The 25,812-nt window shown below is 40.2% G+C and overlaps 1 protein-coding gene across 2 annotated transcripts; it reads left to right on the top strand.

Moving 5' to 3' along the window:
* The first annotated feature begins 50 nt into the window (after nt 1-50).
* TBCCD1 (TBCC domain containing 1) lies at nt 51-25,730 on the top strand. 2 transcript variants are annotated; one of them, XM_032171846.2, is made up of 8 exons: nt 51-482; nt 6,161-6,539; nt 11,919-12,074; nt 13,728-14,094; nt 15,406-15,592; nt 15,740-16,237; nt 20,554-20,704; nt 24,858-25,730. In XM_032171846.2, the coding sequence occupies exons 2-7, from the start codon at nt 6,204-6,206 to the stop codon at nt 20,681-20,683; spliced, it is 1,674 nt and encodes a 557-aa protein (XP_032027737.1). In that variant the 5' UTR covers nt 51-482; nt 6,161-6,203; the 3' UTR covers nt 20,684-20,704; nt 24,858-25,730. The 2 variants fall into 2 exon arrangements, with proteins under 2 accessions (XP_032027737.1, XP_032027735.1); XM_032171844.2 differs by lacking the exon at nt 51-482 and adding an exon at nt 3,236-3,308.
* Nucleotides 25,731-25,812: the final 82 nt, after the last annotated feature.

The following is a 25,812-nucleotide window of genomic DNA, read 5'->3' as shown; positions in this document are numbered from 1 at the left end:
CAGTTAGGCTTCAGAACTGCAGTCGCAGCTCTTGACCAATTAGAAGAGGAGACGTCAGAGGGTCGCGCCGCTGCAGGAACGCGCTCTGCTTGAGCTACCGAGAGTCGTAGAAAATTACGTAATGATAGGGGGCTGGTCCGAGTGAGGGCACCTGAGGTACACGAAATCCGCCCCCGGCTTGCCCACTTCCTCCGACTTTCCACCAATCAGGAGGCTCCTCCCCAGCACCAACCAATTGTGGGGAAGAAGTTTTCTCTGTGCTACAATTTCATTCATACCTAGCTACGCGCCGAATGAGGGAGCAGAGGTACAGCGGCCGAATGAGCGGGGACAGTTATTCCACGACAACTGTACATCGGACGCATTGCTTAGGACTCTTATTTTACGTTCTCCAAGCAACTCCATAAGACAACTGTCTCGGAAAGGCGACAGTGATGACAGACCGGCTTAAGTTCGGCTTCGGCTTCCACCGCTTCTTAGTGGTGAGACCCCCTACCCCTCCCCTCCTCCCAAGTCTGAGCCTAAGTTTCTTTATCAACAAAACTAAGGCAAAGCACTTATTGGCAGTTCTGTGAATTTTAACAGGGAAAAAAAATCTGTAAATCGTCGGGCGTATAATAAGCAGGCAACGAGTAAAAACCATTATTACAGTTCGAGCAGAACTCTTTGATTCCCCGTCTTCCCCCCGATTTTGCTCATCACAGTTACACAACACCTAGTTGATCAGGACAAAACTCTAGGTGTTTTTATTCCTTTCATACATAAGCTATCCAAATCTTTACCTCTGAACTGTATTTGAATCTGTTCACTACATGTCCATTACTAGGTCTCTGGGTCACAGTGTATCTCTCACCTGGCCAGGGCCTCCTAACTGGCCTCCTTGCCCCCACTCTTAATATCTTCCTTAATACCTTAATATATGTTGTTCATCCCTGTCTCTCACTCCATAATTAAAAAAAAAAAAAAAAGCCCGGGCACGGTGGCTCACGCCTGTAATCCCAGCACTTTGGGAGGCCGAGACGGGCGGATCACCTGAGGTCAGGAGCTTGAGACCAGCCTGGCCAACATGATGAAACCCTGTCTCTACTAAAACTACAAAAATTAGCCCGGTGTGGTGGCGAGCGCCTGTAATCCCAGCTACTCGGGAGTCTGAGGCAGGAGAATTGCTTGAACCTGGGAGGTGGAGGTTGCAGTGAGCCGAGTTCCTGCCACTGCACTCCAGCCTGGGCGACAGAGTGACACACCGTTTCAAAAATAAATAAATAAATAAAAAATAAAAGTCAAATCATGTCACTCCCCTGCTTAAAAGCCTGGAATGGCTCTTCATTTGCACTTAGAATAAAATCCCAACTCCATGCTAGTTTACAAAGCCGTTTATGCTTTGTACCCTCACCTATTATTCTCCTAACCATGCTCCAGCAAAACTTACTTCCTTTGTTTTTTGTATACACCCAGCTCATTCCTGCCGAGGGCCTTTGTGCTAGCTATTCCCTTTGCCTGAAACACTGTACTCTCCTTTATGTCCTAACATGGGTGATTCCTTCTTTAACTCATATATCAACTTAAAGGTCGCCACCTCAGAGAAGACTTCCCTGACCAACCAATCAAAATTAGCCCCTACTGAGTTCCTTACTCTTACACCGCCCTATTTTCTTTTCTCAATTTTTTTTTTTTTTTTCCCTGAGACGGAGTCTCGCTCTGTCACCCAGGCTGCAGTGCAGTAGCGTGATCTTGGCTCACTGCAACCTCCGCCTCCCAGGTTCAAGCGATTCTTCTGCCTCAGCCTCCCGAGTAGCTGGGACTACAGGTGCACACCACCATGTCCGTCTAATTTTTTTGTATTTTTAGTGGAGACTGGGTTTAACCATGTTGGCCAGGCTGGTCTCGAACTCCTGACCTCAAGTGATCCACCCGCCTCGGCCTCCCAAATTGCTGGGATTATAGGCATGAGCCACCATGCCCGGCCTCCTATTTTATTCTTTTCATCCCTGGTCCCTAGACTTACACACTGAAATGCCAGTTTCTATATTGTTCTGTTCACAGCTGTATGAAAGAGCACCTTAGAACAGTGCCTGGCATGGAGTAGGTGCTGAAGTACTTTTGGGTAAAAGTTACTTGGATGGTGATCATTGTATGGCTGGCTTCTTACTCTTCAGGCCTCAGCTCAAATTTGGCACCACAAAGTGGCCTTCCCTGACCCCCCGCCCCAATTTTCATAGCATTTATCACTATCTGAAATTATCTTATTTTATTCCTTAATATGTATTGTCTATTCTCCCTGTTATACACTCCATGAAAGCAAGGACCTTGTCTGTTTTGTTCACTCCTGTCATTCTAGTGCGTACCACTGTGCCAGACACACAGTGGTACTCAACAAATAACAGCAGGGTCACTGAGTTAGTAAGTGGTGCAGCCTGGATCCTAACCCAGGTATGTGTAAATTTGAAGCCCCTGCTTTCAGGAACATACCCAATAGGGACAATGGCCACACAAAAGAGGAACTAAATTGCATTTTATGGTCTAATTTGCCTTTGTATCTTCCACACCTAGAGAGGCCATAAACGAACTAAAAAAAAGCAGGGAATGTCCAGAAATCCTGAAATGGAAGTTTAAAGGAAGGAGTGATGGCTTCTGCCCGGTAATCTGAAAAAGCTTCATGAAAGTGGAACTCGGCAGGAAAGCTAACAGAGTTAAGGAGCTGACACTGAGGGGCTGCAGGGAGTGCCAGTCTTGCTTCAGACGTCCTGGGTTTGAATCTTGGCTCCATCTCTTGTGTGACCTTAGGACTGTGTTATTTTCACCTTTCTACGCCCTAGTTTCTTCATCAGTAAAACGAATGTACTTAAAGGGCTCTTGAGAAGACTGAGGAAATATACATAAAGTTGCTTTACACAGTGCTGAGACCATAGTAAGTGCTCTATAAATGCAAACTGCCATTAGTATTAGTAGCATTTCTGATGAAAGCGTGCTGATCTTACCAGCAGCTATTAGCTGACCACAGTTATGCGGAGCAACAGAAAGCTTCCTACCCCCCTGGGTTGAAAGGCGCGACACCAGAAAGTGGTGGGTCTGGCTCCAGGTGCCAATGTTGCGGACTCTCGACTCCAGCCTAAATTTTCTCAGACGCTTAAGCCGCAATCTGCCACTCTAGCAACGGGGTCCGCCAGTTCTCGGTGGTGCGGGGCCTCGCGCTTGCGCAGTGGGCACGGCGGCGGCGCGTTGAGGAGGGTGAGGGGCGGGCCCAGCGAGCGGACGTGGGGCGCGGCGGCGCGCGGAGAAGTGCGGCGGAGCGGCGCCTGCCTTAGCAGGTAACCGCGCACGGGGTGCGCCGGGGAGGGCGGTGTGGGTTAGTTATGCTTCAGGCTTGGGCCGGGGAGGCTGCCTTCGCGCTCGCCGCGTCTCGGGTCAGCTACTGACCCTGTCAGCGTGAGTGTCTGTGTTCCTGAAGTCCGGTCGCGACGCTGGGGCGGCCCACGCAGAGTCCCACCCCGTATCGCGTCCAAGGTGGCGGCGAAGTCCCAGGACAACCGCCTTGGACCCACGCCGATCTCCCGACCTGAAAAACCTTAACCTCAGGGCACCGCCAGGATCAGAGCCCCAGTTTATGTTTGTTTACAGATTGAGCCCTCTCGATTCTCGGAGTTAGAATGGAGAGCTTATGCCTGAGATCTGGCAGTTTTTGACAGGGGCTCAGTACCTCACAGAGCAGCCTCTTTACATTTTAGAGAGAACCGAGGCCTTCCTCGCCTTACTTTTATCGTCTGGTTTTATCAAAACGACGCCAGTCTCTCCACATTGGAAGACAGCTGCCTTTTGCCCTTCCACGCCCTTCTGAGTTTACTCTCCCTGGTTCTTTCACCTGGCTTCCTGTCTAAGGCTCTTTATTCTGGAAATTCTCTTTGGATCCACTCCCGTTTTTAAGAGATTCTCCCAAAACTGGATTCCTAGAATACATTTATAGTAATGCAGTTCTCAGGTCCGACCTGAATCCTAATCTAGGGCTGTGCCAGCTAAGTAGGTGTCCTTAGGGAAATCTCTTAACTTCGCTAAGCCTCATTTTTTTTTCATCGAAAATATGTGCAGTCTTAAGTACTGTATCTCCAGGTGGTTGTGAGGATGAAAGGAGGTGAAATATGCAAAATCATTAGCATGCTACCTGGTACATAGTAAGCACTCGATTGATGTCAGTTATTTTTCCGAACAGATGATTCTCGAGAGAAGCACAATTGGCAGGCCGGGTGCAGTGGCTCACGCTCCCAGCACTTTGGGAGGCCAAGGCAGGCGGATCATCTGAGTGAGGGAGTTCAGGGAGTTCAAGACCAGCCTGGCCAACATGGTGAAACCCTGTCCCTACTAAAAAAATACAAAAATTAGCCTGGCGTGGTGGCGGGAGCCTGTAATCCCAGCTACTCGGGAGGCTGAGGCAGGAGAATCGTTTGAACCTGGGAGGTGGAGGTTGCAATGAGCCGAGATCCCAGCCTGGGCAACAGAGGGAGACTCCGTCTCAAAAAAAAAGAGGGAGGCACAGTTTTCTTAGAATCAAATGCAAAATATAATAATAGCAATAAAGAATTTTCATCAGTCATATAATTGATTTTTTAAATTAGTTTTTAGATTTTTAAAAAAATGATGTTGCTAATGTTGAGAAGTGCACAGTGAAGTGGGTACCATAGTCATAAAGGATGGTACAATTTGATAAAATCATTTGGAAGCAACAAGAATATATTTCACAAGCTTTAGAAATGTCAGTTCATTTCACAAAAGTGCATCTGAAAATTTTCACACAGAAATAATTCGTAATGCAGAAAATATGAAGAAAGATGGTAGTGATAGCATTATTTACACTGGTGACATTTGAACTTTTGTAATGAAATTTTTTAACATACACAAAAATAGAATCAATGAGCCCCCCCATGTGCCCATCACCCCACTTCAATAATGATCAGTATTTTGCCTATGTTGTTTTTGTGAAAAATCTGAAACCTAGTAAGGTGTCTAAAAATGGGAGAAGAGTTGAACAAAATAGGATACATTTATTTAGAATACTATAAAGCTTTTGAAACAATGCAGAATTGTGTATGTAACATCACAACTGTGAAAGTTCAAAAACTAACATCTAATTTATGTGTAGAAAAAAGACAAGAGGCCAGGCATGGTGGCTCAAGCCTGTAATCCTAGCACTTTGGGAAGCTGAGGCGAGGGATCACTTGAGGTCAGGAATTTGAGATCAGCCTGGCCAACACCGTTAAACTGCATCTCGACTAAAAATACACAAATTAGCCAGGTGTGGTGGTGGGCGCCTGTATTCCCAGCTACTGGGGAGGCTGAGGCATGAGAATCGCTTGAACCTGGGAGGTAGAGATTGCAGTGAGCTGAGATCACGCCACTGCACTCCAGGCTGGGCAACAGAGGGAAACTGCATCTCAAAAAAAAAAAAAAAGAAATACAATAAAATATTAATTTGTTGCCCTTGTGGGATTGTGGATGATTCCCTGTTTTTGTATTTTATAAACATTCCATAAAAATCATGTATCATTGTTACAACAAAAAAAAATCTAAAAAATCACACCTGAACTGAGCAGGATCAAATATGCCACAGTGGGTTCACTGTTACGGAGAATAAAGACGCTGTAACTTCTCCTGATCTATTCTTGCAGTCTACGTTTACATTAGCATTCTTGCCTGCTGCCTCACATTAGCACTTCATATTGAGTTTATATGCTCAGCTAACATGTCCAGATCTTTAACCAACTGTCTTCTGTGTAAGTGATTTAACTCTGTGAAATGTATTTCCCTTATTTTGAACAGTGTTCTCCCTCAGAGTAGAAAAAGGTTTCCTGTGATAGGATGACTTTTTTCCCCTTAATCCTTTTCTTCCTGGCATCTCACTCAGACTTCATGCATCTACATACACTTCCTAAAACAAGGATTTCTAACAATTCAAGTAAGATAGTTTTGTTTTATCACAATTTTTTTCCCAGATTATAATGAGATCTGATTTAAAAAACTGTTCTGCTCTTGGTTGGTGAACTAGAGCTGCCTTTTAAGCTGATGATGTAGTACATGTGACACAATTGAGAGAGAGGGGTCACCTTCCAAGAAAAAAATGCATAAATGAGACTCCTTTCAAATCAGTTTATGAAGAAACTTTGTTTCCTAGGTATGCAAAGAAGCCTTTTCACCCAGATGTCCTTAGAGATAATATGGATCAGTCCAGAGTTCTCCTCTGGGTGAAAGCAGAACCCTTTATAGTGGGTGCCTTGCAGGTCCCCCCTCCATCCAAGTTTAGTCTTCACTATCTCAGGAAGATATCCACCTATGTGCAAATCCGGGCCACAGAAGGAGCTTACCCACGCCTATACTGGTCTACATGGAGGCATATCGCTTGTGGGAAGCTGCAGTTGGCCAAGGACCTGGCATGGCTTTACTTCGAAATATTTGATAGTCTTTCATTGAAGACACCTGAGGAGCGCCTGGAATGGTCTGAAGTTCTGTCCAACTGCATGTGTGAGGAGGAAGTTGAAAAGCAGAGAAATCAGGTATGGATTGATATGTGTGTATGCTTAATTACTTTTGGAAAGAAACCTTTTTTAAATTAAAAATTTTTTTGTTTATTATAATTGTTAAATAGAGACAGAGTCTCACTTTGTTGCCCAGGCTGGTCTTGAACTCCTGGCTTCAAGCAGTCTTCCTGCCTCGGCTTCCCATAAAATGTTAGGATTACAGGCATGAGCCACCATGTCTGGCCCGATAAACCATTCTTAATTTTTGTATTAGCTATAAAATTTTAGATTTTAGGCTAATGGCCATTGTAATCTCAAGTTATCATTTGAGTTTTAGTAGTTCCAGTTTGGCAGTATTTCATGTATTCAGTGAATTAGTCCTTACTTACCAGACCTTACTCACCTACTCCCAAAGCAGTAATGTTACAGGAACCCTGTTATTTTACTGACTTTAAAAAGCTTTTGGGGTGAATGAGTGTTATGAACAACTGATACGTTAGTCAGAGCACCTGACTGTTTTAAAATGAACATCTGCTAATGATGGGATTCAAAGATGATTAGGATAGCATCTCAGCCCTCATGGAGCTTATGGACTAGTAGAGGAAGCTGGTATTAAAAAAAAGATGCTGTTTAATAGTGTGATATGTATAATAAAAGGATACACAAAGTACAGAAATTGAATAAAGTGATTTATTTCGGTGATCAGGAAAGACTTCACAGAGAAAGTATATTAATCGAGTAGGCTGATTATAGTAATAGACAACCCAGTATTTCAGTGGCTTAGAACAGTAGGAGTTTATTTCTCATTCAGGCAGCAATCTAACACAGGTGCTCCTGGTTGGACAAGTCTCTGGGCTGCTGTCATCCAAGCAATGACCAGGGATCCATGCTTCTATCACTTGGAGTCACTATTAATCAGCTTTGTTAAAAGCTGATTTCATTTGTTAAGAACAAACAAATGAAATTCCAGTGGCTTACAGGGGAAAAGGTTTATTTCTTGCCCATTTTACACGTGGGCTTCATTTTTGCTATGGCATTTGTCCAGGCTCTGTGTTTCCCCATTTAGGGACACAGCCTAAAGAAATAGCTTCTGTGTAGATCATTCCCATTCTTATAACAGAAGGGAAGAACAACAGAATGGAGGAAACTCATGATGTCTCTTTAAATTCTTATTTTGTGTATACAGCTCAATCAGTTTGGGGATAAGTATATGCTGTGAAACCATCATGACCATCAAGGACATAGACATACCCATCACCCCCCATAGTTTCCCCCTCCTCTTTTATTCTTGTTATTTTGTGTGTGTATGTGTTAAGAACACTTAACATAAGATCTACTGTCTTAGAGAATTTTAAGTGTACAACATATAATTGTTACCTCTAGGCAGTATGCTGTAGAGTAGATCTTCTGAACTTAATTTTCTTGCATAACGGAAACTGTAGCCTTCAACTGTCACCTCCCCATTTCCCCCGCCTCCTAGCCCTTATCAGTCACCCTTCTGTCTGTTTTTATGAGTTTGACTATTTTAGATTCCACATATAAGTGAGATTATATAGCTTTGTCTTTCTGTGTCTGGCTTATTTTACTTAGCATAATGTCCCTCAGGTCCATCCATGTTGTTGAAAATGGCAGGATTTTTCTCTTTCTTTTTTTAAGAGACAGGATCTCACTCTGTTGCTCAAGCTAGAGTACAGGGATGTAATCATAGCTCACTATAGTCTGGAATTTCTGGGCACAAGCAATCCTTCCACCTCAGCCTCCTGAGTAGTTAGGACTACAGGTGTGTGCTATCAGACGCCTGGCAAATTTTTGTATTTTTTTCATAGAGGTCAGGATCTCACTGTGTTGCCCAGGCTGGTCTTGAACTCTTGGCCTCAAGTGATCCTCCCACCTCAGCCTCCCAAAGTGTTGGGATTACAGGCATAAGCCACTGTACCCAACATGATTTCTTTCTTTTTTAAGGCCAAATGGTACTCCATTATATATGCATGCCAAGTTTTCTTTATCTGGTCATCCATCTGTGGACATTTAGGCTGCTTCCATATCTTGGCCATTACCAATAATGCTGCAGTGAACATGGGAGTGCAGGTATTTCCAGGATCCTGATTTCAATTCCTTTGGATAAATACCCAGAAGTGGGATTGCTAGATCATATGGTAGTTCTATTTTTTTATTTTTTGAGAAGCCTCTATACTATTTTTCTTTTTTTTTTTTTTTTTTTTTTGAGACGGAGTCTCGCCCTGTTGCCCACGCTGGAGTGCAGTGGCGTGATCTCAGCTCACTGCAAGCTCCACCTCCCAGGTTCACACCATTCTCCTGCCTCAGCCTCCTGAGTAACTGGGACTACGGGCATCCACCACAACGCCCGTCTAGTTTTTTGTATTTTTTAGTAGAGATGGGGTTTCGCCGTATTAGCCAGATGGTCTCGATCTCCTGACCTCGTGATCTGCCCGCCTCGGCCTCCCAAAGTGCTGGGATTACAGGCGTGAGCCACCGTGCCCAGCCCTATTTTTTATAATGGCTGTACCAGTTTACATTCTCACCAACAGTGTGATTCCCTTCTCTTCACATCCTTACTAATACTTGCTAATCTTTTGTTAACAAGTGTGAGGTGATATCTCATTGTGGTTTTGCTTTATATTTCCCTAATGAGTAGTGATGTTGAGCACCTTTTCATATACTTGTTGGCCATTTGTATGTCTTCATTGGAGAAATGTCTATTCAGGTCCATAGTCCATTTTTTTAATTAGGTTATTTGGTTTTTCTTGCTATTGAGCTGTAGGAGTTCATTATATATTTTAGATATTAACCCCTTACCAGATACATGGTTTACCTTTTCTTCTGTTGATTGTTTCCTTAGTTGTGCAGAAGCTTTTTAGTTTGATATAATTCAACTTGTTTTTACATTGGTTGCCTGTGCTTTTGGTGTCATATCCAAAAAATCATTACCAAGACCAATGTCAAGGAGCTTTTTCCTTATTTTTCTCTAGGAGTTTTACCATTTCACCTCTTACATTTAAGTCTTTCATCCATTTTGAGTTGATTGTATATGGTATAAGCTATGGTCCCAGTTTCATTCTTTTGCATGTGTAGATCCAGTTTTCTCAGCATCATTTATTGAAGAGACTATTCCCCATTTTGTATTCTTGACACCCTTGTGGAAAATTAGTTGACCGTATATGTGTGAGTTTGTTTCTGGACTCATGATGCCTCTTAAAACTTTTGTTCAGATTTGACATAAACTAAGACTACTTTCATTCCATTGGCCAAGGCATTATTCCCATGAAGATGGGAAGGTAAACCACCTTTCAGGAGATAAGGAAAATCCCATGGCCGTGGGTAGGGCTATATAAGCCTCTTAGAGAATTTGAAAGTGAACAATAGCAAATAATAATACAATTTGCCACAGCCATGCCCACTGGGGCCTCAGAGTCCTTTTGCTTCCATTTCTTTTGGGAGTTTTATGATTAGGCTTGAAAGTGATAAAGATAAATTCATTCACATTCAGTTGCTGTAATTCATTTATGCCATATCTAACTCCAAGGGAAGATGGGCAATGCCATCTAATTATATACCCAGGAAGAAGAAAAAAAGTATTTAGTAAGCATCTAGCAGTCTCTGCCGTATAGGGTAATATCTAAACAATGTTTTGGAAATTTAAAAGAAGTTTGTCAAGCAATGAAGAGGGAAAGGGCAGTACATTTATTCATTAATCAAATATTTATTATCTACTATGTACTCGGTATAGTAGTGGATGCTGGGCATATAGAGATGAATAATACCTTCAGGAAGTTCCAGATTTTTTGAGTGCTTTTTATGTACCAGATGCTTTTCTAGTTACTAGGGGTATAAAAATGAAAAGGCAAGGATCCTGTAGTCTCCATGAAGAAATAATAATGGTAATGTAACAAATAATTGTTTAAAATGGAAGTATATATAAAATCAGGGAATTATACTTAGTGAAAAAAGCCAATCCCAAGAGGTTGCATACCATATGATTCTATTTACCCAATGTTCTTGAAACAACAAAATTATAGAGATAGAGAACAAGTAAGTGGTTGCTAAGAGCCTAAGAAGGGGTGACGGGGACAGAGAAGTGGGTATGGCTGTAGAAGGGCAACATGAGAGATTCTTCTGTTGATGGAAATGTTCTTGTATCTTGACTGTATCGGTGTCAATATCCTGATTGTGATATTGTCCTATAGTTTGGCAAGACGGGTAAAGGGTACATGGGATCTTTCTGTGTGAATTCTCACAACTATATTTCAATCTACAATTATCTCAGGAGTTCAATTAAGAAAGTAAAAATTTATAAAATATACAAATTCATAGGGCTTCACATTGATAGTTGATTAAATAGGTCTAGGTGATCCTGAGAATCTGTACTTTTAAGTTTCTCAGATGATAGTGTTTTTAGCCAGGTTGGGAATCAGGGTGAATATAGCTGTAGACCCAGATGTATTACTTTACTTTTTTGCCTCTCCTGTATGGGGGTGGGTAGATGAGGGTAATCAGGAGCTTCAAATCGTGAGCTTCAACCACACCCTTCCTTGAATAAGCAATGACTATACATCTATCAGACCAACAGTGTTTTTGTCTTTAAGTGAAACACCCCTTTAAGAATTTGCTGAAAATCTGAGGCCTACTCCCTTGAAAAAGGCACATATACCAAAAAATTACATACAATTTCAGGTATTGCACTGGTATCCTTAACTTTTTTTGATAGGTTTGTGAGTCTTAAGTTAGACCTCTATGTCTTAACTGAATTTTCTTCTTTCTTACTTCCATCTACTTATTTATTCAAATTACTAAGGTTGGTTTTTTTTTTAACTGTAAGTTTAAACTTCTGAAATAATGTACTTAAAGTATGTACTTCATTCTTTCGTCAGTTTTGAGAGATAATTTCTATAGCCATAGATGTTATACAGCTTTCTGTGAAGGTAAGTTATTCCACTTTAATTAGTTTTAGAAACTTGTAATCCCAGCCCTTTGGGAAGCCAAGGCGGGCAGATCATCTGAGGTCAGGAGTTCAAGACCAGCCTGGCTAACATGGTGAAAACCTATCTCTACTAAAAATACAAAAAATTAGTTGGGCATGGTGGCGTATGCTTGTAATCCCAGCTACTCAGGAGGCTGAGGCAGGAGAATCGCTTGAACCAGGAAGGTGGAGGTTGCAGTGAGCCAAGATCGCATCATTGCACTCCAGCCTGGGTGACAAGAGTGAAACTCTGTCTCAAAAAAAAGAGAAACTCTTACATCTGGGTATCAAGAGACATACATATCAAAACTAGCAATGTTTCTAAGTTGATTTTTTTAGGATCAGCCAACTTATGAATTTACTATGGCTACTTAGTTGTTAGACTAGTGGTTGATGTTTTAAAACGTCTGTTCATCTTTTATTTTCTTCTCGGATAGCTTTCAGTGGACACGCTACAGTTTCTGCTCTTCTTATACATTCAACAGTTGAACAGGGTCTCCCTAAGGACATCTTTGATTGGCGAAGAGTGGCCCAATCCCAGAAACAGATCTCAGTCTCCTGACCTGACTGAAAAATCTAATTGTCATAATAAGGTACTCCTTATATCTTGATCTCATTCTCTAAAAGGGACAATTTGTGAGGGAGATGGTTCACTTGCATTAAAAATTATGATGGGATTTCTTACATAAGCTAGTGATTTGATGGCTTGTTTTGTTTTTCACTTTTTTTTAAATTATAAAACAAAATCAGTGTGTACAGTCTTAATCAAAATAGAGAAATGGTTTCAGTTCCTTCACTGATAGAAAAATCACTTGCCTGATTTTTGGGCCGATCATTCACTATATTCAATTAGCATTCCCATTTTCAAAATGTTAATGAATGTGAATCAACTTATTTGACTAAGGATCATCAAGAAGATGCAGTGCTTGCAAAATCTTTTGAAATCTACTGAAAAAAATTATAAAAATATCTTCTCATGTTGTTTAAGTAATTACATACGTGACAACCCAGAAACTAAATTTAACTGCCTCACATTGTGAATTTTAGAGGATGTCTTATTGCTTTTTTTCTTTCTGTTTTTGTAAAGAAAACCAAAATATTTTTACTTGTTCTTGTGTAAGTATTTTGAAAAACTTTAAGTAAAATGTAGACCTCAGTATTAATGCCACATACAAGCTCTTTAAAAAGCTAAGAAAAGCTCTCTAAAGCTAAGAAAAAAATATCTCTTTGCTATTTGGAACTTTTATAATCTCCCTTTTAATCTCGCCTCCTTTATATTCCATGATGCTGTTACTCTTGGTTTTGCTTCTAACTCTTCCTTCTCACTTTCTTTCGTTAATTTCTCTCCCCTCCTTACAAGCAGCTATTCTGTCTGGGGCAATTTTCTCTTATCTCTTAACTTATTCATTCAAGATAATTCTTTATATTCCTATGACTTCATATATCTCACTGACTCCCAACTTCGTCTCCTTCCCAGAGCTCTTGCTTTATACTTACCATTTTATATAGATGCCCTAGCTATAGCTTAAATTCAGAATGTTCAAGCCCAGATGTGTTAGAGATACCAGTCACTACCTCTCTGTCCACATGTAGTTCCTTCAGAATGGGCACTGTTAGGAGATGGTGTTTTGAGCCAAGGTAGCCTCCATTCATTTCTGCCTCTATCATTTAATATCATTTAGTCATACAATTTTAGTCAAGTCAGTTAACTTCTCTAGGCCTTGGCTTCCCTTCTCTTAAGTGAGGATAATAATGCATATTTCTGAATGGCTATGAGACTTCAGTAATATATTAGCATGGGACTTGTTGCATAGTAAGCACCAGTAAATGGTGACTTTGGTTTATACTACAGCATGACCTCTCCCAATAACTGATTGGACCAGGGGTGGACACTTGAGTGGCCCATTTATTGCTATACATTTGAAATTGGCCAGATTTAAAGTGATGACCTGGGCCAGTCAGTTCCCCCAGGAAGAAATTATGCATTGGTGATAGGTGTTTGAACTGAAAACCCATTTGACATTGGGACTGGAACAGCCATCATGCTCATGAATGAACTGGAGTTATAAGGGATTAGAAATTCTGAGGCCAAGGCAGGCGGATCACCTTTATAAGGTTTATATAACTACCTAATTCCTTTTGGGGGATGAGGCAGAGTATAAATACAAAATAATTAAAATATAGAAATTTTAGATCTTGTAGAATCTCTTTATTAAGAGTGCTTTCTTTTAACTTTTTTTTTTTAGAACTGGAATGATTACAGTCACCAAGCTTTTGTCTATGATCATCTGTCTGATCTCCTCGAACTGCTTTTAGATCCAGAACAACTCACTGCATCATTTCATTCAACCCATAGTAGTCTAGTGTCTCGAGAAGCTGTTGTGGCACTCAGCTTCCTTATTGAAGGTACAATAAGTAGAGCCAGGAAGATCTATCCACTTCATGAACTTGCACTGTGGCAACCACTGCATGCAAATAGTGGCTTCTCAAAGATCTCTAAGACTTTCGCTTTCTACAAACTGGAAACCTGGTTGAGGTCCTGTTTGACTGGGAATCCATTTGGTACATCAGCTTGCCTCAAGTCTGGAAAGAAATTGGCTTGGGCTCATCAAGGTATTTTTTAATATTTTAATCTACATTAAATTGAATGACAAGGAACCTGGTGTTTTCTCATATATTAGGGATCACGTGTCTTCTCTGGAAGACCTAAAAAATACTGCTCCTATAAAAGAGAAAAAGGAACATCTGTCTTTTGTGCATGACCTTTTCTCTCAAGGATTATATTAAAATATTAAAAGTGATAGTAGGATTACAAATTATTTTTATCTTCTTTTACTGTTATTTTTCTAAATAATCATAATTATATACCTGGTACCGATGTAATAAAAGTAAATGTATGTAATAAAAATAAACAAGAAATGTTTTAAAAGAAGAATAATAGCATACTCATGTGACCTCCCAGCATTTCACCAGTATTGTTTACAAGGGTGTCCCAGTGGCTTGCAGGGAAGTACAGTCTGAGAAGGCAGTCACGTAATGGTGTGACTGTGTTAGAAGGGGAACCTGCACATATTTTTTGAGTGTCAGTTTGTGCAACACACTGTGTGTGATAGGAAGGTGTGCTCTCAGGTAGTAATGATCTTAGGAGTAAAGACATGAACTCAGGCTGGGCGTGGTGGCTCATGCCTATAATCCCAGCAATTTGGGAGGCTGAGGTGGGCGGAAGGTCAGGAGTTTGAGACCAGCCTGGCCAACATGGAGAAACCTCAGCTCTACTAAAAATACAAAAATTAGCCGGGCATGGTGGTGTGCACTGGTAATCTCAGCTCCTCAGGACACTGAGGCAGGAGAATCTCTTGAACCTGGGAGGTGGAGGTTACAGTGAGCTGAGATTGCACCACTGCACTCCAGCTTGAGCGACAAAGTGAGACTCCGTCTCATAAAAAAGAAGAAAAAAAGGCATGAGCTCAAATAGGATTAATGGGATAATGTGGTAAGTTAGGAAGGGTACAGAATTAATATTATGGTAATTTAGAGAGGTGAATTATGTTTGGGATGATAAAGTAAAGCATCTTGGAGGAGAAGATATTTGAGTTAGGACAGCTCTGCCACTTACTAGCCATATGACCTTAGGCATAGACCTTAACTTGAAGGGTAGACACGAAAAAGTATCCTAGACCTATAGGCAATCTTAAATGCATTATAGGTTTAAAAAAATTTTTACAACAAAAATGAAAATTCCAAACATACAGAAAGGACTAGAGAATAGTATAGCAAATACCTCTATCCAAAGCCCAGATCTAACATTTTTTTCCCTACATGTGGTATCTAATTTGAGACATGTAGACATGTGTAACCTCATATGTTTGTTTGTTTTTCTTTGATTTGATACTGTCTCATCTATTTATATGCTTTCTTAAATAGTTGAAGGGACCACCAAAAGAGCTAAGATTGCTTGTAATACTCATGTGGCCCCTAGGATGCACCGACTGGTGGTGATGAGCCAGGTTTACAAGCAGACACTGGCTAAGAGCTCAGATACTCTGGTGGGGGCACATGTAAAGATTCATCGTTGCAACGAATCTTTTATATATCTGCTCTCTCCCTTACGGTAAGCACAGTTTTTGTGGTGTTCTGATGTTCCGACATTTTCTTTGGACTGTGACTGATTCTTTTTTTGCCATCAGATAATAATATTTTAGTCAAATTTTTAAAATCTTATTCAGAAGAATTTACTTCATTTTTTTCCTTTTTTCAGATCTGTGACAATTGAGAAGTGCAGGAATAGCATCTTTGTCTTGGGCCCTGTAGGGACTACACTTCACCTCCACAGTTGTGACAATGTTAAAGTCATTGCTGTTTGCCATCGTTTGTCCATCTCTTCTACAACAGGTTGCATCTTTCACATTCTGACGCCTACGCGCCCACTTATTCTCTCTGGGAACCAGACAGTAACTTTTGCCCCTTTTCATACCCATTACCCAATGCTAGAGGACCATATGGCCAGGACTGGCCTTGCTACAGTGCCTAACTATTGGGATAATCCAATGGTTGTGTGCAGAGAGAACAGTGACACAAGTGTCTTCCGGCTTTTACCACCTTGTGAATTCTATGTATTTATTATTCCCTTTGAAATGGAAGGGGACACAACAGAGATACCCGGGGGTCTTCCATCTGTATATCAGAAAGCACTGGGTCAAAGAGAACAGAAGATACAGATCTGGCAGAAAACTGTGAAGGAGGCTCATTTGACAAAGTGAGTATTTTCTACAAGTAACAGTTTGTGTTTTTTGTGAAACTCCATGGAGAAACAAATTAGTCTGCACATTTTTACAGCTGTGCTAAAGGAATAAAAAATGTAAGGCTGGGCGCGGTGGCTCACGCCTATAAACCCAGCACTTTGGGAGGCCGAGGCGGGTGGATCACCTGAGGTCAGGAGTTTGAGACCAGCCAAGCCAACATGGTGAAACCCTGTCTCAACTAAAAATACAAAAATTAGCTGGGTGTGGTGGCGTGTGCCTGTAATTCCATCTACGTGGGAGGCTGAGGCAGGAGAATTGCTTGAACCCAGGAGGTGGAGGTTGCAGTAAACCAAGATCGCGCCATTGCACTCCAGCCTGGGCAACAAGAGTGAAACTCCGTCTCAAAAAAAAAAAAAAAAAAAAGTAATGTGTTTTTAAATTAAGGTTTGGATTTCAAATTAGTATTTCGAACAGTGTTAGGTTGGGGATGGGAGTGGGTAAATATCCAGTATTAGACACCCTTTTCTTAGGAAGCTAAAGTTTAGTTAGCAAATATAAAACTTACATGTATTTAAAAAATCATACATAGAGTATGCCACATAATCCAGTACCATTCTAGGCACCTTCTATGTACTAACTCATTTATTCTTTGTAATAACACCTTATTACAGGTGAGGAAACCGAAGAACTAAGGAATTAAGTACTTTACCCAAAGTCACACAGGAGCCAGGATTCACACCTAGTCAGCCTGGTTCCAGAGGTTCTTTTTTTAATCTGTTCTGGCTTCTCAGTAACCAGAGGTTCTTAAATGCCTCTAGTGTCTTCATTGTTTTCTTTCAAATATTGTCATACCATATTATACTGTACAATAATATAATAATGTGTTATAAAAATGGATGATTATGAAAAAACATTCTTTTAAAGCAATTCTGTTGTTTAAATGGTTCTAGTATTTAAATGGTTAGATTCTCTACACTTGATCTCAGCCAAAAGGCCAAGAAATGATTAAGTGCTTAGATTCTCTTACATGTGAAAAGCTTATACATGTACATGTGCAGACTGTGGGATGTAAGCACTTAATAAATGCTGACTCTGAGTCAGTGTTTTCAAGTGGTGAGATCCACAGTGATCCCAGAAACAATGAAAGTAGTCAGTTTAACTTTGGGAATATAGGAAGACAGAAATCAGTTTGAAACAAATTGCCAGTGTGATCCTTTTAACAGTGATTACATCATGTCATTTCCCTGCTCTGACCCCTCGAATGGCCTCCTGTCATACTTAGAATAAAATCCAAAGCCTTTACCATACTTACCAGGCTCTCTCTTCCTCAATTTCTGCCATTCTTTTCCTCATTTACTCCTTTCCAGCATACAGCAGTCATCTTTCTATTACTTAATCACTGCCCTCTGACCAAAGACCACCAGGAACACGTCTATAGAACAAAGGTGGATTGTGTTGACTCATGGCAAGGAGGGAGAGAAGTGTATTTCATCTCAGTAAAAGGTTGGGGAACATGGAAAACTGTTTCAACTCTAGTAAACAGGTGTTAAAAGGAACTTATCATTGGATTTTGGCTTGTGTTAATGATTTGGGGGAGAGTTCTAGGAAGCAGGACTATCTGGAAGTGACAGTAATCTGTGATTTGGCGGTTTAATAATTTTTATATCTAAGGCAGGAGGAAGGAAGGAAGAGCTAAAACTATAATTGTAAAGAAGTAGCAGCCACTACTCCAGGAAAGGAATGTTTGGTGATTTTATCGTTTGGGTCACAACATTTTTTTGGAGGTTGGTGTGGGGGTTTCTGAACTGAGATACGATTACGGAGTGATCTTGTTCTTTCTTTGGTCTATCATCATCCCAGAGTGGCTTTGTCTAATGTTGGTGGTTTAAGGTATTGTTTATGTTCAACAAAAGAATATAATAGCAAGTCCAGATCCTACATCAAGGCCTTGCTGACAGTGCTAGGCTAGCTCCTGGCTGTTAGGAGCTACTCTTCTCTTTCTTGTCATGAACATGTGAAATATGCTCTCACTTTAGAACCTTTGTACTTTTTTTGGTCTCTTCTGCCTGGTATATTCCTCTCCAATACTCGTTCTGCTTATTCCATCATTTTTTTTTTTTTTTTGCTGATTTTTTTCTTTTAATTGATGGATTATGAAATTCACACATCTAAGCACATTACATCGTACTTTGCATAATGGTTTAATGTTTGCAAACAACCATTAGTTGTTGAGACTGGAGATCTCTGTATCATTACTGTTTTCTGGAATCACAGGAACACAGTCAGTCATCTTATTAAAATACATGCTTATAATTTGTTGTGAAAAAACAGCATGAAGAAAAGGTATTTTGAAAGCAATTAAGGAAATTAATTATGGACTGACTCTTACATGATGCCAAGGAATTATTGTTAATTGATTAGGTATGATGATGGTATTGTTGTTACTTTTTTTTTTAGTTTTATTATTATTATACTTTAAGTTTTAGGGTACATGTGCACAACCTGCAGGTTTGTTACATATGTATACATGTGCCATGTTGGTGTGCTTCACCCATTAACTTGTCATTTAGCATTAGGTATATCTCCTAATGCTATCCCTCCCCGCCCCCACCCCACAATAGTCCCCAGTGTGTGATGTTCCCCTTCCTGTATCCATGTGTTCTCATTGTTCAATTCCCACCTACGAGTGAGAACATGCGGTGTTTGGTTTTTTGTCCTTGGTGATAGTTTGCTGAGAATGATGGTTTCCAGCTTCATCCGTGTCCCTACAAAGGACAGGAACTCATCATTTTTTATGGCTGCATAGTATTCCATGGTGTATATGTGCCACATTTTCTTAATCCAGTCTATCGTTGTTGGACATTTGGGTTGGTTCCAAGTCTTTGCTATTGTGAATAGTGCCGCAATAAACATACGTGTGCATGTGTCTTTATAGCAGCATGATTTATAATCCTTTGGGTATATACTCAGTAATGGGATGGCTGGGTCAAATGGTATTTCTAGTTCTAGATCCCTGAGGAATCGCCACACTGACTTCCACAATGGTTGAACTAGTTTACAGTCCCATCAACAGTGTAAAAGTGTTCCTATTTCTCCACATTCTCTCCAGCACCTGTTGTTTCCTGACTTTGTAATGATGGCCATCCTAACTGGTGTGAGATGGTATCTCATTGTGGTTTTGATTTGCATTTCTCTGATGGCCAGTGATGATGAGCATTTTTTCATGTGTTTTTTGGCTGCATAAATGTCTTCTTTTGAGAAGTGTCTGTTTATATCCTTCGCCCACTTTTTGATGGGGTTGTTTGTTTTTTTCTTGTAAATTTGTTTGAGTTCATTGTAGATTCTAGATATTAGCCCTTTGTCAGATGAGTAGGTTGCAAAAATTATCTCCCATTCTGTAGGTTGCCTGTTCACTCTGATGGTATTTTCTTTTGCTGTGCAGAAGCTCTTTAGTCCATCATTTCATTTAGACCTAAGCTCAAATGTTATCTTAGGTAGGCCATCTCTGTCCATTCTTTCTCTGAAATAACATTTCCAGAATTGCTATTCCTTTACCCTGCTCTATTTTTCTCCATGGCACCTAGAACTACTTAACTTTATATTATATTTTTATTGTATTGTATTTATTTTGAGACAGCTTCTTGCTCTATTGCCCAGGCTGGAGTGCAGTGGTGTGATCTTAGCTTACTGCAGCCTCCACCTCCTGGGTTCAAGTGATTTTCCTGCCTCAGCCTCCCGAGTAGCTGGGACGTACAAACATGTGCTACCATGCCTGGCTAATTTTTATATTTTTTGTAGAGACAGGGTTTCACCATGTTAGCCAGATTGGTCTCGAACTCCTGGCCTCAAGTGATCCACCCCCGTTGGCCTCCCAAAGTGCTGGGATTACAGGCGTGAGTCACCATGCCCAGCCTCTTTATTTTATTTTTACCTATCTTTCCTACTAGAATATATAGTCCTCAGGAGCATGGATTACATAGATCACAATGTGAATGGTGCCCTCTGGAGTCGTGAAGTGTCATCCTGCTTCGACAGGGGCCTTGTCTCTTCTCTATACATTTATCCCCATCAGTCAGAACACTACCCAGTGTTCACTTGGTCCTTGGTAAATATCTGACAATGAATAAGTATTTAGAAAGAGGACATTGTATCTGATCAATCCTTTGTGGGATGGGGGTGTCCAGTGTGCTCTGAACAGTGAGAACAAAAGGATAACAAGAAATAATTAATCATTTAACATTATCCTATTAAAGTATTATATAATTGCTTAGAGTAAAATTTATATGAATTCATGTTCTTACATTCTTTTTACTCTCAATTGCAATTTTAGGGATCAAAGGAAGCAGTTCCAGGTACTGGTAGAGAACAAGTTTTATGAATGGTTGATTAATACAGGACATCTCCAACAGCTGGACAGCCTTGTACCCCCTGCAGCAGGCTCCAAACAAGCAGCTGGATGAGGATCTTACATGCAAACACTGGTAGGCATTTATACCACTTAAAACACATTCATTTGGGGAAATCTTTCAAGCATTAAAAAAAAGGCACAAAATATTATATACTAAACATGCCCAAATTTTTTCTACCACTCCTACCAGCATACACAGACCTTTATGTACCCATATTTACCTATTTTATAGTGAGAAAACCAACCAAAATATTCAGATGGAGCCTATAGAATTTGGGGCCAATATAATGGCCAAATTTTGTCTTATTTTGCTTTTTGCCTGGCACAAGTTGTACTGTCCAAAGATACTACATTCCCCCATACATAGTTTTAAGTTTTATTCTCCCTAACACCTTTCCTCTTTTCCATTCCCCTCACAAAAGCTAATTTACAAATTAGCTGATCTTTGCTAATTACACATATGAGCAGTAATAAATTACCAGAATTAATCCAAATGAAGATTTGATTACTGAACACTAGAAGATCATGGATTAAATAGGAGAGAATATGCATGCAAACAAATTTACTGGAAGTTATTTAATCCAGACATATGGTATTCTTTTTTTTTTTTTGAGACTGAGTCTCTCTCTGTCGCCCAGGCTGGAGTGCAGTGGCGCCATCTCAGCTCACTGCAGCCTCTGTCTCCTGGATTCAAGTGATTCTCGCACCTCAGTCTCCAGAGTAGCTGGGAAAACAGGCATGCACCACCACAGCTGGCTAATTTTTGTATTTTTAGTAGAGGCTGGGTTTCACCATGTTGGCCAGGCTGGTCTCGAACTCTTGACCTCAGGTGATCCACTCGCCTTGGCCTCCCAAAGTGATGAGATTACAGGCATAAACCACACGCCCAGCCCCAAACATATGGTATTCTTTTTTAATAGAGATTAGTATACTGAGTTAAAGTTTTTTTTTGTTTTTTTTTTTGAGGCAGAGTCTCACTCTGTCACCTAGGCTGGAGTTGCAGTGGCACAATCTCAGTTCATTGCAAGCTCCGCCCCCCAGGTTCAAGCAATTCTCCTGCCTCAGCCTCCCAAGTATCTGGGATTACAGGCACACACCACTGTGCCCAGCTAATTTTTGTATGTTTAGTAGAAACGTAGTTTCACCATGTTGGCTGGGCTGGTCTTGAACTCCTGAACTGAACATCTGCCCACCTCGGCTTCCCAAAGTGTTGGGATTACAGACGTGAGCCACCGCAACTGGCCTAAAGTATTTTTAAACACTAGCAATAGAAAACAGACAAAGGACAATAATAGGTAGTTCACAGAAAAATACTTAGAGACACAAAAATGCTTACTTAAAATTAAAGAAATGTAAAATACTATTTTTTATTAGACTGGCAAAGAGCAAAAGCTGGTAGTACACAATACTGGCAAAACATTTCATTTACCACTGAGGAAAGTGTATATGTAACCTCTGTGGGGGCAGTTTGACAAAATCAAAATTAAAAATACAAATTTTCTCTGACTCGGTGATTTCTTTTTTCTTTTTCTAGAGATTAAGTCTAATTCTCTTATAGGCTAAAGTGCAGTGGCACAATCATAGCTCACTGCAGCCTCAAACTCCTGCGCTCAAGCAGTCCTGTTTCAGCTGGGACTACAGGTGCATGCCGTCATACCCAATTGATCTTTTTATTTTTCTGTAGAGACAGGGTCTTACTTTGTTGTCCAGGCTGGTCTTAAACTCCTGGCTTAAAGTGGTCCTCCTGCCTCGGCCTCCCAAAAGTGCTTGGATTACAGGCATGAGCTACTGCACCTGCCCTGATTTAGCAGTTTCACTTATTATTAATAGAATTTATCTTACAGATAAACTCATGTATGTAGGGATCTATTAATTAATTTATTTATTTATTTATTTATTTTTGAGATGGAGTCTCACTCTGTCCCCCAAGCTGGAGTGCAGTGGCGTGGTCTCGGCTCACTGCAACCGTCACTTCCTAGGTTCAAGTGATTCTCCTGTCTCAGCCTCCTGAGTAGCTGGGATTACAGGAACCTGCCACCGCACCCGGCTAATTTTTGTATTTTTAGTAGAGACGAGGTTTCACCATGATGGCCAGGCTGGTCTTGAACTCCTGACCTCAGGTGATCTGCCCACCTTGGCATCCCAAAGTGCTGGGATTACAGGCATGAGCGACTGCTTCTGGCCTATTTATTTAATTTTTAAATTGACAGATGAATTGTATATATTTATCATTTCCAGCATGATGTTTTGAAATATATATGCATGTGGAATGGCCAAATCAAGCCAGTTAACATTAGAACCTCACATAGTTGTCATTTTTGTAGTGAGAACACTTAAAATCTACTCTCTTAGTTTTTTTCAAGATCACACAGTATTGTTATTAACAACAGTCACCATGTTGTACATTAGATCTCCTCAATTTATTCCTCCTATCTAACTGAAATTTTGTAACCGAAGATGTTTGATGTGGCATTGTTTAAAAAAACTGTAGACTAGAAACACCCCAAATGCAGTGTATTTATGTGCTAATTATATGCCTAACAATCTTTGAAAGAATATAAAGAAATTATAAACAGTGTTTGTCTCTGAGGAATGTGATTGGATGTCTAGGGTGGGAGAAAACTTCTTAAAAATTTTATTGAGATAAAATATTACCACATAACATTATGGGAAGTAAAATTCACCTTTTTAAAGTAAAGAATTCAGTAGCTTTTAAGTATATTCACAAGTTTGTGCAACTATCACCACTAAAAAATCTAGAACATTTTCATCACCTTCAAAATAAAGCTCGTACACATTGTAGGCTGCTCCTTATTCCTCCAACCGCCTACATTTCCTCTTCCCCTTAGTCCTTGGCACCACTAATCTACTTTGTCTATTTTGGACATTTTATGTAAATGGAATCATATAACATGTGGCTTCTTGTGTCTGGGTTCTTTCAGTTAGTGTAGTGTTTTCAAGATTCATCCATGTAGCCATGTATCAGTACTGCATTCTTTTTCATGGCCAGATAATATTCCATTGTGTGGATCTACCATTTTGTTTATCTGTTCATCAGTTGATGGACATTTGGCTTGTTTCTACTTTTCAGCTATTGTGAGTAATGCTGCTGTGTACATTTGTGTACAAGTTTTTGTGTAGACATTTGTTTTTATTTCTCATGGGTATATACCTAGAAGTGGAATTGTGAGGAATATATTTAACTTTTAAAGGAATTGCAGTTTTCCAAAGCTGTTAAAGTGTATTTTTTACTTTATATATTTACATTTCTTAAGGGTGTATTTTTTTTTTAAAGAATTTAGCACACCTGTAATCCTGGCACTTTGGGAGACCGAGGCGGGTGGATCACGAGGTCAGGAGATCGAGATCCTGGCTAACACAGTGAAACCTCGTCTGTACTAAAAAATACAAAAAATTAGCCAGACGTGGTGGCAGGCGCCTGTAGTCCCAGCTACTCAGGAGGCTGAGGCAGGAGAATGGCGTGAACCTGGGAGGCGACGCTTGCAGTGAGCCGAGAGCGCCCCACTGCACTCCAGCCTGGGCGACAGAGCGAGACTCCGTCTCAAAAAAAAAAAAAAAGAATTTAGCGATATTTATTAATAAATGCTGAGAATTAAGAATTAGCAATTTGGCTGAGCGCAGTGGCCTATGCCTCTAATCCCAGCACTTTGGGAGGCTGAGGTGAGAGGATCACTTGAGGCCAGGAGTTCAAGAGCAGCCTGGGCAATATAATGAGACCCTGTCTCTACAAAAAAATTAAAAATTAGCTGAGCATGGTGGCACATGCCTGTAATCCCAACTACCCTGGACACAGACTGGAGGATCCCTTGAGCCCAGAAGTTCAAGTCTGCAGTGAGCTGTGATTGTGCTGCTGTATTCCAGCCTGGGCAACAGAGCGAGACCCTATCTCTTAAAAAAAAAAAAAATTAGAAATTGATGGAGATTATGCAAAGGAAATGTGAACTATAAGCGGGTAAAAATTTTGTTTAATCTCAACTGCTTAACAATTTTTTATATTCATGTTTGAATTTCTCTTTTATTATGATCTAACATTACACCTAGCAAAAAGGAATATTATTAACTTTAAACTTTGTGTATTTTATCACTCTGATCTATCATTTGACCTTGATAATTTATGTGATTTTTTTAAATGTAGAGTTTTAAAATTATTTACATGAAGCAATAGAAAATTAAGTGGTTAATATTATTTTTTCTTTGATCTTCAGGGCCCTGGAAATACAAGGATAAATGGAGAATGGTGTTCATCTTGAAACTAGACTGGGAAGGTGCTCTTGCTGCTTAAGAGACATTGGGACTTTTCTGTCCCTTTTTTTTTTTTTTTTTTGAGGCAGAGTCTTGTTCTGTCGCCCAGGCTGGAGTGCAGTGGCGCAATCTCGGCTCACAGCAAGCTCCGCCTCCCGGGTTCACTCCTGCCTCAGCCTCCTGAGTAGCTGGGACTACAGGCACCCGCCACCACGTCTGGCTAATTTTTTTTGTATTTTTAATAGAGACGGGGTTTCACCGTGTTAGTCAGGATGGTCTCGATTTCCTGACCTCGTGATCCGCCCGTCTCGGCCTCCCAAAGTGCTGGGATTACAGGCATGAGCCACTGCGCCCAGCCTTCTGTTCTATTTAAGAACTTTGATTTCCATGCCATTTTCATTTATTACTGTTTAGGCTGAATTTTCACTAACCTTCTGACTTTCGTATAAACATATTGCTTATAGAACATCAGAAGACTCATCTTTGTGATGCTCAAATGAAAAAGTTGGTAAAGGTAGTACCATTGTATGTATGTTAATATTAAAGCAACTGAGTGTAGATTTGCAACTATAGTATGTATCTTCATTTGTGTGATGAAAGAGTTTTATTCTTTCTAGAGTTAAATAAGAGTTTTATAGTTCTTTGTAACTATTTAAAAGGAAATTGCTACTCCTTTTAAAAAATAATTGGAAAGTATGATTTGTTGGTATATAGACATAGAAATAGTTTTATACTATATTTTAGTCCTTAAAGTATGGAACTTAATGAAATTGTGTAAAAAAAATCTTTATTTTTTACTTCCTGCTTCAAATTTTCAATAAACAAACTCTAAAGAATAATTTCCGTTTTTTGTAAAAAGATAAAGCTTTACTTTTAATTTTAGAAAAGGTTTCCAGTGTCATTTCTCAAAATATCTAG

This window comes from Hylobates moloch, unplaced genomic scaffold, assembly GCF_009828535.3.
Source record: "Hylobates moloch isolate HMO894 unplaced genomic scaffold, HMol_V3 SCAFFOLD_13, whole genome shotgun sequence".
In the NCBI taxonomy this organism is placed as follows: domain Eukaryota; kingdom Metazoa; phylum Chordata; class Mammalia; order Primates; family Hylobatidae; genus Hylobates; species Hylobates moloch.
Note: the sequence above shows the minus strand (reverse complement) of the source record. Positions and strands in the feature narration are given on the sequence as shown.